This window comes from Gavia stellata, chromosome 10 (assembly GCF_030936135.1).
Source record: "Gavia stellata isolate bGavSte3 chromosome 10, bGavSte3.hap2, whole genome shotgun sequence".
Taxonomy (NCBI): Eukaryota; Metazoa; Chordata; class Aves; order Gaviiformes; family Gaviidae; genus Gavia; species Gavia stellata.
In genome coordinates this window covers 13,888,960-13,902,891 of record NC_082603.1, presented here as the reverse complement: position 1 = coordinate 13,902,891, position 13,932 = coordinate 13,888,960, and the positions used below count along the sequence as shown (strand labels likewise).

The 13,932-nt window shown below is 40.1% G+C and overlaps 1 protein-coding gene across 1 annotated transcript; it reads left to right on the top strand.

The window, feature by feature from the left end:
- Positions 1-2,247: 2,247 nt before the first annotated feature.
- LOC104250951 (pancreatic alpha-amylase) lies at positions 2,248-10,013 on the top strand. The gene is made up of 10 exons (XM_059821624.1): positions 2,248-2,424; positions 3,947-4,093; positions 4,379-4,576; positions 5,931-6,161; positions 7,078-7,211; positions 7,303-7,425; positions 7,541-7,640; positions 7,852-7,973; positions 8,084-8,209; positions 9,396-10,013. The coding sequence occupies exons 1-10, from the start codon at positions 2,257-2,259 to the stop codon at positions 9,583-9,585; spliced, it is 1,539 nt and encodes a 512-aa protein (XP_059677607.1). The 5' UTR covers positions 2,248-2,256; the 3' UTR covers positions 9,586-10,013.
- The last annotated feature ends 3,919 nt before the right edge of the window (positions 10,014-13,932 follow it).

Genomic DNA, 13,932 nt, shown 5'->3' with positions numbered 1-13,932 from the left:
CTGGTATTTTGGAGATAGCAGCTGAGTTTCATGCCACAGACTTTAACCCACCGGAGGACAAGCTGCCCTGAGTTCTCAGGTTGTCCAAGACAGCAGTAGCGTTCTTCAGAAACAATTCTTTCCCATCTTCTTTGAATTGCAATCAGGTGTGCTCTCTTTTCTTCCATAGAGGAATACAGGCCTCTAACTTTTTTCAAAGCTTCAAAAGCATTTTGAAGCTAGATCCTTCAGAGTGTTGGGGATTCCAACGTCTCCATTCTCTTATCATTGCTTGTACTAAAGCCGGAGCAGCTGTAAACCTATTTCAAAGAAATGAAAATCTACACTGAGTCTTCTCTTCAAGCACTGGGCCTTGGAGCTGGTTGGGTCAAAACATATTATTCTTACTGCTTTGTGTAATTTACTGCTTTGTGTGCTTACTGCTGTAAGTAAAATTGCCAGTTTGATAAATGGCTTCTCTCATCAGAGAAGATTGAACTTTCTTAGCTCCTTTTCTGTTAATGTATGTTCTTCCTATCAGGGCAAAGAAGCATTCTTTCATGAAAATGGAAGCACAGAGCAACTGCTTACGGCTGAAATTTATTTGTATACTCTACCAAAGATCTTCAAGTAGATAATTTCATTAAAATTACTTCGTTCACAAGCAGAAAAACAAGCTAAATTTACCAAATTATTCATTCTAAATAAATCTGGCTGCCTGTGATGTATGGTGACAGGTGATAGCAACAGGCTCTGGAAGGCACGTTCTACACTTTAGCATATTTTGTGCTTGAATTTGCTCCAAAGAGTGCAGCTTCACTGACTGAGACATATTGATCATCCTTTCCTTGAAATAAAAATGAGGGTCATTTTGTAGAAATCATAGATTTTTATATAAACTTTTTTTTATCTGTATCATAGCAGGTTGGAGTTTTCAGCAGTGCATTCCTAAATGTGTATTAAATCAGGAAAGGGTGCAGGTTTCTTTCATGTAGCAAACCTGAAGGCCCTTGTATTCATGTTTAAACCTTCACTGAAGTGTTTGGTGTCCTCTAGGACAGCACCCAGGAATCACCTTATTGCCCTGTTGTTTCTGTGTTAAGACAGCTTTTTACAAAGAATAGATACTTAGAGGAAAGTAACAAGATTCTGTGTTTTGTTATTTAAGGGAAGTAGTAGTTCAGCCTTTTGTTTGCAAAAGATCTCCTTGTAGGACTTCTTTGTATCTCAGACTTTCTAAATCAACTTCTAAATCAACTTCTAAACATGAAGAGTGCAAAATGAGATCCTAAATAGCATAATGTAAACCTTGATAGTTGTTTAACTTCTGGTTTGTTTGTAAGTTGTATTTCTCTTTAGATAAGAAAAAGGAGAGACAATTTTAATAGGCTTGTCATCTGTGTTTTATAAGTAAATACAAATATGATATGTATTGGGAAGTATAGCTCTTAACCTAGCAGCTGGTTTTCCTCCTCTGGAAAGCTCCTTCAGTGCATTTGCAGAACTCTGTACCAGGGCACTGAGAAGGAGGCTTGTTGGTTATGGAGCTCCACAGCACTTCTAACCTCTGCATGCCATTGCGCTGTGTTCTCTGGGAGAAGAGTATCTCCATGCAAATTGTACAGGTGTACTCAGATGAAACATTTAGCGTTTCTGGTTTTGAGTTGGTATAGTCACTTCTGTATCTGAGAGATCTTCCAAGATTAGGGCTGTTCGTTGAATGATAGATATCATGCATATCACGAATGACAGACTCACATATGTTAGGCCTCCAAAATATCTGGGGTTTCGTGGCAACTCACGGTAAGAAACATGCTGTTTCTCCAAGGCCTTGTCTAAATGTGCATAAGTCATAGTAACACAGATTTTTGAAAACAAGATGCCTCACAAGGATAAATAGGAATGTAAAGTATTATACATTAAAATGAGAAATGAAATGTTCATTTCAGTCAGTCTGTATAAGTACTCCTTTACTTTTTGGGGTTGTTTTTGTCTTTATACTAATAAAAATATAACTTTTGCACACTAGACACAGCTGGTATTAGATAGTGTCTGAATTTTAACTTCAGAAAAACAAAGTTACCGTTAGTATGGGGGATTGATATAGCTTAGATAGAATCCAATTCTCAAACAAAACGACAATCAAGTAAAATTAAATGCCCATCTCTGCCATCATATTTATTTTTTATTAAATATGTATTTTGTAATGTGTACTTTACCCTCTTGCAGGAACATAAATAGGCAGTAAGAAGAGCGCAACTGATCACAGAGCACAGGATGGGTATCTATCTTCTTCTGTTAATTGTAGGGTTTTGCTGGGCACAGTACAACCCTAATACTGTCTCTGGGAGGACGTCTATTGTACATCTCTTTGAATGGCGCTGGGCAGATATTGCTCTTGAGTGTGAACGCTATTTAGCTCCTAATGGATTTGGAGGAGTTCAGGTATGTCTGTTCCTGTCAGTAGGAAGTAAAATTGCTACATAAATGATAATTCGTTTTTCAGAGAAAATGTTCGATTCACCAAGGGACAGGTACTGAGAAAGAAAAATAGAAATTGGTAATGGAAGTAGTAAATGCTGACAAATATGTTCTTCAGCCGTCATCATGTTAGTGTGAACTTATTTCATCGCTCCAGAGTGCATGTTTTGCACTCTGTCCTGTTAAATTTAGATGTAGAATTGCATATCACTGGCTAAATCAGATAAACAGCAGAGTAACTGCTGTTTATCTGCTTGATATTGTTTAAATTAAGGGAAACTCTTAAGAGCTAGATAAACATAAAATGAAACTATACCTGAAAAAAAGGGCTCCCAAAGAGAATACTGAAGTGCTGAACGTTTTAAGTAAATAAATACATAAGGCTGCTAATTGTGTTCACCTAAACTGGTAAGTTTGTCTCTGTAAAGCCTAGCATCAGAGTAAGCGGCTGAGAGACCCTTCTTTGCAGGAACCCGGGGTAAGCAGGCAGAGATGAACTGAGCACAGGTTCTGGTGGAGGTGTGTTGATGTGAATCTTCCATCTGAACAACAGACACATGTTCCTGTGGAACGAGTAGTGTCAGACAGGTGGGGTAGTATGGCTGGAGAGCAGTCACCTATTAAACTATTTTGGTTTGTTTGTCAGATTGCTCAGAAAAAAATTGGTGAGAGAAATCTGCCTGTCTCTTGTAGCACAAGAGTTTGCAAGTTGGCCTGAGTGAGAACTTTCCCGTAATTTTCAAATAATACTTTTCTTTGCAACCTTCTTTACAGGCCTGATTGATTTTAAACTGATTTCTCAGACTATGGTATACGCTTGGATATCATTTTAATGCATTCTCTGACAGGGTCTCAGAAAGAGTTTTTTCAGATGCAGACTTGCTGAGCTGGTCACAAAGGAGTGGCAGCTAAGTAGGCTGCAGCCTAGGGATCTTTGTGAGAAATGGCGGGATCAAGTGGTTACGCCCAGAGACTTTGAGGTAGCAGCAAAAGCTTGTTGCCTGAAAAGTATCCTGGAAAGAGTCTATAAAAGGAAAAGGTATAGCTTATATGGAAACTGTGACAAATCTCATGTCAGGAACACTTTTATCCAAAACATTACAAAAGTGAGAAGTCAGATCAATTTTAAGGGCAGGCTGTTCCTTCCTGATTCTGGGATATCTTTACTGACCTAGTCCTTCAGATTTCAGACGCTTCTTTTGATATCTGAGGCCTGCATTCATGAAGGTAATTAGGACACTACATCCATGGGCATCATTCTTATAGTATGTTTCTACCTGCTGAAGGTCCAGGCCAAAGTCTTTTATTTCCAGCCCACTACAGTGTAAGCAGAGGATACTGAGGATCTATGTGGGTTAGGTATTGTGAGCATCTTCCATTAAAGGGACCTGATTTTCTATTTTTATGTTTTTTCTCTAACGATACTGGGCAAACAAATAAATCATTATTAGTATCCTGTTACCAAGAGACACCATCTTATTCACAGATTTCACCTCCAAATGAAAATGTTATCATTACTGACCCCTGGCAGCCATGGTGGGAAAGATACCAGCCCGTCAGCTACAAGCTGTGCACACGATCTGGAAATGAAACTGAATTTAGAGATATGGTGACCAGGTGCAACAATGTTGGAGTAAGTGCTTTGAAAACCTTTTGGTGTTAACAATGCAAGGATATAGACAAACGGTAATTTAGAGGGGAAGACAAAGTAGCACTTCAGTGAAGATAGGGGATTTTCTGCCTATCTGTTGAGATGCATGTTGTATCACCGTTGCTATAGGTTAATAAAAGAGGAACATTTTAAATAATTGCAAGCAAGCAGAAATACGGGGATAAGGCAGGAGGTAAGAGAGAATGTTAATTAGTGGTGCTGTGGGAAGTAGCTTTCTCAAATTGAAACATGAATACTATTTTCTAGGTACATATTTATGTGGATGCAGTAATCAACCATATGTGCGGAGCTAATGCTGGTGCTGGTGATCATACTACTTGTGGAAGCTATTTCAATTCGAAAACTAAAGATTTTCCAGCTGTGCCATATTCTGGCTGGGACTTTAATGATGGTAAATGTAAATCTAGAAGTGGAGACATTGAGAATTATCATGATATATCTCAGGTAAACCTAGAACTATAAATATATTTTTCATGTACAACCTTTCCTGGGCTGTTCCTGGGAGTTCCTGCTCGACCTTAACTGTCAGACATTATTTAAAAACAGAACAAAACAAAAACCCGCATGGAAAACCAGCCAAATTGACAGTAGGAGGTTAGTGTTGCTATCAGGAACACCACTTCTTAAAGGGATAGTTGTACTTGAGCCAATGGCTTAATTTCAGATTTAAACAAATGTGCTCAGGTACTTTATAAAGTCAGTTTTAAAGCTCATAAAATCTATTTAGGGATTATCTTGTGTGGGTTTTTTTGTGTTTAAAAGAAAAAAGTAAGAGGTTTTTTTTGCCTTTTATTGTAATTTGGAAGTTTTCTTTGGTCTCAGTTTCAGAAGAGAGAGATTAGGATTTCATAAAGAAAAATAGTAATGCTAAGACCTTGAAAATCAAACTTCTGTTTAGAGATTTTTCTTCCTCGGAGTCTATCTGTTCCTCTAGATCAGATTATGAAATCAGGTCTTTAAAACTGCCACAAAACGAAAAATTGTTTTATAAAGATAAATACCTATCTTTCTTGAATAATGTCTTATGCCTTTCAAATGCATTTGATGTTTCCTGAATCTAAATGGAGGGGAGAGGGGTTTTGGAGAAATGGCAGAAGGGGAGACTTTAAATCTCCCTGAATTCTTGAGCAGTTCTAAAGGAGCATCATTATAGCCATTTCTTTAGTACAGTTTGCAATATAGGCTGATGCACCTTGCTCTCTCCAGGCAGATGTGCATAGCCATGGAAACCCATAAGGGTTATTAAAAAAAGCATTTCAGTATATTCAGTGTACATTTAAAGTATTCTTTTGATGAAAGTTGATGCCCATCATTTTGTATTTACAAGAAACAAAGGCAAAAAGGGGACAGAAAACAAGAGTTTAATGTTTTGTAAGGCTATAGTAACTCAAGATTTTAAAAATATTTAGAAATACAATTTCTAGAAATCTTTCCTACATCAAAGAAGAAATGAGTGCACTTGAGTCTGTTCCTTAATACACTGGAGTAAAAATAATTTATCGTATTATTGCCCTATATTTGCGTTAAAAAGCTGATTAAAGATTTCATGGTTTGACTCTGTTATAATTCTTCAGCACCTACAGCTGTGTAAGCTGGGTGAATGCAGACTTCTCAATGCTCCATCTGTGTAGATGACTGTCCAAAATAACTGTCCAAGGCAAAGATATGCATGGTGAACAATGGCTAGTGAAGGTTTTATTTTGGCATTGTAATGTAGATAACAACTTTCAAAATGTATGTAGAACACTACATTTAGTTTATTAGGTGAAAAATGTTTCATTTCAGAATTTTTATATAGGTCCGAGACTGCCGCTTGGTTAGCCTTCTTGATCTGGCCCTGGAGAAGGACTATGTACGCTCAAAAGTTGCTGAGTACCTGAACTATCTCATTGATACTGGTGTAGCAGGCTTCCGGATTGATGCTGCCAAGCATATGTGGCCTGGGGATGTGAAGGCGATTTTAGACAGGTTGGAAGATCTAAATACTACATGGTTTTCTGCAGGAACTAAACCTTTCATTTACCAGGAGGTAATATTTTTTTTTTTTTTCTTTAATTGAACTTTACAAACATATTTCTTACAGGTACAGTATAGACTCAGTCCAACACTGGAAGCAATGTTCTGTTAGAGCTGGGCCTGAGCAGCTTTCAGACTCAAGATCTATAGAAATCGTCATCAAGATTTTAATAACCATAATTTACAAATACCTAATCTGCCCAGAAATGGTCATTGACATGCAAAATGCCCCAGTTGTTTTGGACCTTCTGGAACTAGAAAACCTGGAAATTTCACTTGAGATTAAATTTACTGCATCGAAGTTAGTGTAAAAATTCTATTGGTTTAAAAAACAGATTTCACTCCCTGAATTTTAAATTCTGGATAATAAATTGCAACAGAAGATATAAATGGTGATTACGGTCTGAAACATTGTTTACTAATGGCATAACCAGTGTTACTTGACATTCCAAATTTGTATTTTACATTTGAATAACAAATCCTAACAAGACCTAAGAAGCAGTTAATTGTTGGTTTCAGTCAGCAGAAGCTAAAGTTGCTAGACACATTTTATTAAATTAGTATGTTGCGTGCAAGGTCTAGGGCAAATAGCGAAACATTCTTTAGCTACATAGTGAAATGAGGTTCTCCATGTGCTGGAAGCAGAGGCATTGGTGACTAGACTAAATATAAAGTTGGTATGGCCCAAGCCTTAATTGTGTGATAGTGATCAGTCAGGGTAAAGAGATTTAGAATGGAGATGGAAAACAATTCCACAGCTAGGCTGAGATAAATTTAAGAAAATAGCTTTAATTACAATTTTGCAAGTAAGCCAAATAATATATGTAGCTCAAGTAATGCCTCTTCCTTAAAACAATGTCTAGGGTAATGCCTTTTACTTGTTTGGGTTTTTTTAAGTAGAAAGGAATGCTCTATCTTTCCTGTACCAGGTAATTGACTTGGGCGGAGAGCCGATCAAAGGCAGTGAGTACTTTGGAAATGGCCGAGTAACAGAATTCAAGTACGGTGCAAAACTGGGGACAGTGATCCGCAAGTGGAACGGAGAAAAGATGGCCTACTTAAAGTGAGTATGAACGTCTTGTTACTTAGCTGGGATACATACGCTGGATGCGCCGGTTGACAGAGTAGCTTCAAGTCTTTGTGTTTTTGCCTAGGAACTGGGGAGAAGGCTGGGGCTTTATGCCTTCCGATAGAGCCCTGGTCTTCGTGGATAATCACGATAACCAGCGGGGGCACGGCGCCGGTGGAGCTTCCATTCTAACCTTCTGGGACCCCAGGTAAGGGATTGCTCTTGTCTGGGTGATGCTTATTCCTTTTGCTTGTTTGTCCATCTGTTCTCTGGCATGGTTTCTCTCTCCACAACTCATTGCATTTTTTTTGTCTCTCAAACAGGCTTTATAAAATGGCAGTTGGTTTCATGCTTGCTCATCCATATGGGTTCACGCGTGTGATGTCAAGTTTTCGCTGGCCAAGATATTTTGTAAATGGACGGGTAAGCTTGTAATGCTGAAGATAAATTCATGGTGAATACGGGTCAGAAGAGGGCCAGAGAAGCAGTCCAGTGCATTTAAATTTGTTAAGGGATTTCTCTGTCCCATGTTGGAACTAGCAGGTGGTAATTTGGTGCTCCAGCTAGCTTTTCTCTACAGATAGGCTCTCTGCATTTTCAGTAAGAAGTTTTAAACTTCTCTTTTTAATCACAGGACGTCAATGACTGGATTGGACCACCAAGTAACTCGGATGGATCAACAAAGCCTGTTACAATCAATGCAGACACCACCTGTGGCAACGACTGGGTTTGTGAGCATCGCTGGCGCCAAATAAAGTAGGACACGGTGGAGAAAAAAATAAGTGAAAGCAGTTGCCTTTGCTTCATGTTCCTCGGGGTTTTAGAGCTCTTGCAGCCACAGTGACAGCCATTCCTTGCATTTTCAGGAACATGGTTATCTTCCGTAATGTGGTGGACGGTCAGCCTTTCTCCAACTGGTGGGACAACGGCAGCAATCAAGTAGCTTTTGGCCGTGGTAGTAAAGGCTTCATCATTTTCAATAATGATGACTGGTAAGTAAGAGAGCAATAAGAGAATAAGCAGAGAAAGCTTTTAAGGTGTTACGAGCTCCAACAGAGCTTTATAACAGATGCTTCCTCTGTCTTTGGTTGTTGGCAGTTTAAACTTCACATTCTCCACTCTACCAGGAGCAGTCTTCACTGTCTGAGCTTAGGCCTTGTACTGTGCTCTTGCTGTTTCCCAGTTCCTGGAGTTGGCTGTATCACTGAAGAGCATGGTCAGCCAGCACCATCTGAACTTACAGAAACGAGGGAACTTGGTGATTCGGGGATATGGTCCAAATGGCAGTTTTAAAAACTGTGTTGCAATCTGGTATGCAAGATTGAGATGATTTAGAGACCAGGAGTGTGTCGGATCTGTAATAATAAGTAGATTGAGGTCGTGAGCAATTTGAAGGATGTAGTGGTTGAGTTCTCAGTTAACTTTGTCTTCAGCCTACTGTGCTGTCCATCACAACAGTTCCTTTTGGACATCCTGCAAAGACTTGAGAGGAGTTTTGTTAGGGCTGACAGTTTTTTAGGCTATTTTGGTGTGTTCTTCTAAGGTACTGTCATGTCAGGAGTGCAATATCTGTGTGGAATCTGGCATTTCTCAAGTAGCTTTAAGCTTCTTAAAAAACAGGTTACTAACAGATACATTTCCAAGAACTTGTAATGGGATAGTCTGAAAAAGCTAACTGGGGTTTGGCAGGGAAAAATGACAATTGCACTAGAGTGCTATTTGAAGTTCTGGAGTTTGAGTCCTAAAGTTCCTGGACAGTGAGAACATCCAAGCTTCCTGTCAGTGCTGGTAAATACTTAAATACTACTCTATTAATGAATTTATTTACGTAATTATTTTTCTTCATTGTAAAGGGATTTAATTCTGTGTGATTAGAACCAAATTCCTTTAAGTGCCCATAATGTAAAAGAGCTCACATGAAAAATTATTTTAACTAGTGTGTGTTGACCAGCCTTATGATGCCTGAGCACAGCATGAACCTTTGGTGTTTTTCTAGGCTCCTCACTCAGTAGTCCTAGAGTATTGTCATTTTGTGGGAGGATAGAATCTGGACAGTCCAGAGAAGTGCTGCAGAATAACAACTCCAGAATTACCTAACATCTGAGAAGGTCTCTAACACGAGTTGCAAAGCACTTGAGAGTCCAAATAATCCTTACTGCATTTCAATGTTTTCCAAAGGTCTTTGAATGTAACTCTGCAGACGGGTCTCCCTGCTGGCACTTACTGCGATGTCATTTCTGGGCAAAAGAAAGGTGACTACTGTACCGCAGTTGAAGTTCATGTTGCTGCCGATGGCATGGCTAATTTCCTGATTAGTAACGAGCATGAAGACCCATTCATTGCAATTCATGTTGATGCCAAATTGTAACCAGATCTGTTGTGCACGTGTTGTTTCTTCTCTTCTGTATTTTTGCTAATAGCATACAAAGTGTTCTGATGGTGTCAGCACTCCAGCACTGAATGCACTGTGACAGAGCAAAGTGTATTAGCTTATATTAATGAAATACCGAGTAGCTGCTCTACAGAGACAAGAGTAGTGGTGCTAGTGCAGATCTGGAAGAGGCGGTATATGCCTGTTTACCTTTGTAATTGCACTTTATTCAGTTGAAGTACTAATAAAAAATGAAAGGAGAAAATTGAAATTACTTAATTTTAAATTGTGCTGCTCCGTGCGTAAGTGGAAATGTAGTTCTCCTTATGGTGAAGCTGGACTGGGAATTAACAGCATGTCCAAAAATCAAGAGAAGACACCTTTGGGCTGAAACATGACGCAATTCAAGTTAATGCCAAGTTATAACTCAGTTGAAAATGTGTTTCTTCCATTGGTCTGTACATTTACTGTTTCCCTGATGTGCTATTCCCTGGTATTCGAGTATGAGTGATTCTCTGTATCTAGTGAATAATAAAGGCAATCAAACTGAAGAGCAATGTTTTTTCCCTTAATGAATTGGATTGCAACTTTATCACGTCATAACTAGTGGCAGTGCAGTGGTGGGTTTTAAAGCAATGCAGCACTCCATTTCCCACATCACAGAAATACGGGAGAAAATAAAATAAATAGAAAAACCCCAGATCAACACCTGGGTAAGTAAAAACACAGTATTTCCAAGGCCAATGCATACACACACATCTGTATCCCAGAGCCACTGCATTGTGGGTAGTCCGCTATGAGTGGTGCCTACATGCACAGACAGTTCATTCGTTTCTTGCAACAAACTAAACCCAAGGTCTGGGTCATTAGAGGAAGCTGGGCCATACCAATCAATTATTCCAGCCTATGACATCAGTCAAGTCAGCGGGTTGCCTGGTTCACGGCCAGTTTGTGCCTGTACAAACCAAAAAACAGATCTTCCATCGTTAGTCCCAATGGCTCGCTTCAAACGAATGTTCACTGTGGCTGTCCAAAAGTGTCTGAGAAGCGAGCTGTATATCCAAGCATTGCTTAGACCTCGTGAGAGTGGCTGAAGCACAGCATATTCTTGTCTCTGTGATGCATTAGGCTTGCTTATTCTGTCCTATCTCAGAGAATTACGCAGATGGAGTACAGACTTGGTGTCTCTCCCAATTTCATTGTCAGTTGTGAGAAAATGCAGCGGTAGATGTGAGAGTGCAGCCTTTGCTTTAAGTCAGAATGTCTACTTGGCCAAAAATACTCATTGTGACCCAGTCTGGAGGGGCAAATGGAAGAGGAACGTTGGGATTTATTATTTTTGAGGTCCAGGTGTACTTTTAAGGGCTGTTTCCCTTTTGTGGCAGGAGAGAGTGAGCGCATGGGTGTTGGGGGCGGATATTGGCTCTCGGTGTGCCCAAGGGCTTGGAGTGTCTGGCCAGGCAGTCACGGTGGGGAGGAAGGGGCCAGGTGGTGTCTCTGGCCCAGAGGCTGGACCGACCGTCTGTCGCCCTTGCTCACTTTGGCCAGCACTGCCTTGCTGAGGGCAGAGGACCTGCTGGCAAAACACAGCCCCTTTTCTGCTCACTGGAGTGGTGTCAACGATTGAGAGACTCATGTGGCAGGATGTTGATAGGCATTGCAAACCTGTTGTTAGCCACCAGGATCAGGTCAGGGAGTCCTCCTGCCCCTTTAAAACAGCCTGGCTCCACTTGTTTGTGCAAACTGGGGTGGCAAAGGCATGGGTTCACATCCATGTTTTGCTAGAACACCCCTGAAGTCAATTTTCAGGAAAGGTGGTTTAAAAGCATGAGATCCTATATAATGCGTGATAGTGTCAGTATCCTGGCAGCTAAAAATTTACAATCAAGGTGATAAATACATCTCTGCTGTGGAAACTGGCATGACTTTTTAGATCCTACAGCTATGACAGCTTAATCTTTTCTTGTACTGGCTCTTTCTCTGCTTCTCCGACACCACTGTTCGCCACCCTTCCTGGGATTTGCAGTGGCCTTGCTATGGCAGATACCACTGAAATTTGAGAACTGTGTATTTCCTGAGAGGAGGACAATCTCAACTTTGTAGCATGTTATGATACTCACCTGTCTGGTGAGTAGCAATAAATGTAGCCATCTTATTTTTTTTAAAGGTGATAATTCAAGTCTAGTATCTCTAACTGAGCATCTTTAAGACTGTCATCTCCCTTAGTCTTTTACGTGTGCACAAGCACACTTACCTGTCTTTTCATACCCTTCAAGCCGTTCTTATGATGGAGCACAACAATACTGATTATTCATTTGGTCAAGCTAAATAGCAGTGGGGCAGATGGTTGCATTGAGATTGCTCTGACTGTGTCAGAGTCCAATACTCTCTAACCAGCTTCTTTTAGGTATTCCATGTGCGGAGGGTGTAATGTTTACTATCAAATTTACTTATTTGAAGATAATTGGTGGTAGATACTTTTTCTGACTTACCAGAGTGATACAAAATATACTGAAATCACAATACAAATGTAAGTTACACTTTTAGCAAAATATAACAATTGCAATATACAGTTCAATCACAGTATCGATGTCATCTCCATTACTGGTGTCCATAATACACTCACCATCAGGATGCTGGGCATCCCTAATCACTGGAAAGGAATATGTGGGTTGAAACCAGCTAAAGCCCATTGCTATCTTCGAAAATCTTTTGTTAGTTGTTTAGTTTTTATAATCTCTGTTGTGCTGAGTCATGTGTACACTCCTCCCCATGCTGGTCTGGCTAAACCAGGGAGACATTCACACTCTTTTAATTACCTCAGGAATAAACAGTTACACTACCAGCTGATGCACTCAACTGACACAGCTGTTTATCTAAAATAAGGGCCACCCTCCAGCCCTCTTTGTGTTGAGATAAAGTCAGCGTTCTTTGCAACACCTGTGAACAGTTACAGCCTGCATTATTCCCTGAGCTTCATGGGCAAGTCACTCTTGCCTGTCTCCTCTGAGCCTTCTTCCTTTGGACGGATTTATTGGTCAGTCACATGCTGGTAGGTCTTGTGTACACATTGATGCTGCAGCATTGTATTGGGAAAATGCTGCTGTTGCAGCATGGTATCGATTGTATATTCGATTGACAGACATCTAAGAGCAGGCCTGCTTTTTTAGGTTTGCAGTGTAAAAGCTTGCAAATAATAGAGTCTTGTTTCAATGTCTAGAACCCACATCCTCCAGTACTTCACAACCAGGTTTCCAAACATACTGGGAGATCAAATGGATTAAAACACGGGATTTCAAAACAAAGCCAAACCCCTCCAATGTCTCATCTGCCCAAAGCTTCAACTGCCCTAAAACTCCCCTGAAAATCAGAGCCAATTTGTTAGGTACCTGACGTTTTTACCATACCAAAAGAGATGCTATGTTTGAAACCACATTAAATACTTTCTACTTGGGGTTATACTTCGATAAGGTCTGTGACATGAAAATGAACAGGTGGGCAAATGGGACCTGCTTCTGCGTTTTGTCCTTAAAGACAAATTCTGGGAAAGAGAAGGATACACGTGACATATTCAACGGCATGGCTAGTTTCAGAAGGAACATACTAGAGGCAGTTCAGGTACAAAGTGCACTGAGGTTTCCTTTCTCATGGAGTGAATGTGCCATTTTGTGGACTTTTTGTTTTTCTCACAGCTATTCGTCAAATGTCAGGGATTTTCTGGACTTTGTACTCTCTCAGAGTGTTGTTTTATCATTGGCATGACTTGAGCTTATTCATGAAGCGTTGTTGCTGAGACCTTGATCTTATAAGTCAGTTCCAAATGAAGACCTGAAATTACATCATGAACAAAAGTCAGAAGGTTTTTTGAAGGAAGAAATTGTAGGAAAAGCCAGAAGGCACTTGGGCAACAACTCTGGCTTTCAAATTCAGTTTTATGTCAAGCAGCTAAAACTCATCTGCAGTATCAGTTTGCATCTGATTTTGGGTTTCCTTCCTTGACTCAGATGAATCATTGGTCATTTAAAATGAGATGAAACCTTATGCAGAGTCTTTGTTGGAGAGGAAAACGCAGCTCTGATCACTTTCAGTCAGGTAGAGCAACAGTTTCTCCGCACGACTGTGTGAAAAAAAATGGTAGCAGTTCCTAGAAGGGACTGGGCAACGACACTAGAAAAACTTCAGACATGAAAAAGGGTCAGTTTCCAGTTACCAGTGTGATTCACCTGGTGAAGACCCACGATGTGTTGTGTGATGCGTCTGTTATTGACTGAGAGTGGCTGATCAGATACCCTGGTTTGAGCTCGGACTAATCCTGAAAGCTAGATGCCTCTGAATGCTGGCAAA

Bases quoted from the DNA above. Each gene is read 5' to 3' on its own strand.
- LOC104250951 (XM_059821624.1), top strand. From the start codon at position 2,257: ATGGGTATCTATCTTCTTCTGTTAATTGTAGGGTTTTGCTGGGCACAG. The intron at 2,425-3,946 runs GTATGTCTGTTC...TCTTATTCACAG, and splicing joins ATGGATTTGGAGGAGTTCAG to ATTTCACCTCCAAATGAAAA. The intron at 7,641-7,851 runs GTAAGCTTGTAA...TTTTAATCACAG, and splicing joins GATATTTTGTAAATGGACGG to GACGTCAATGACTGGATTGG.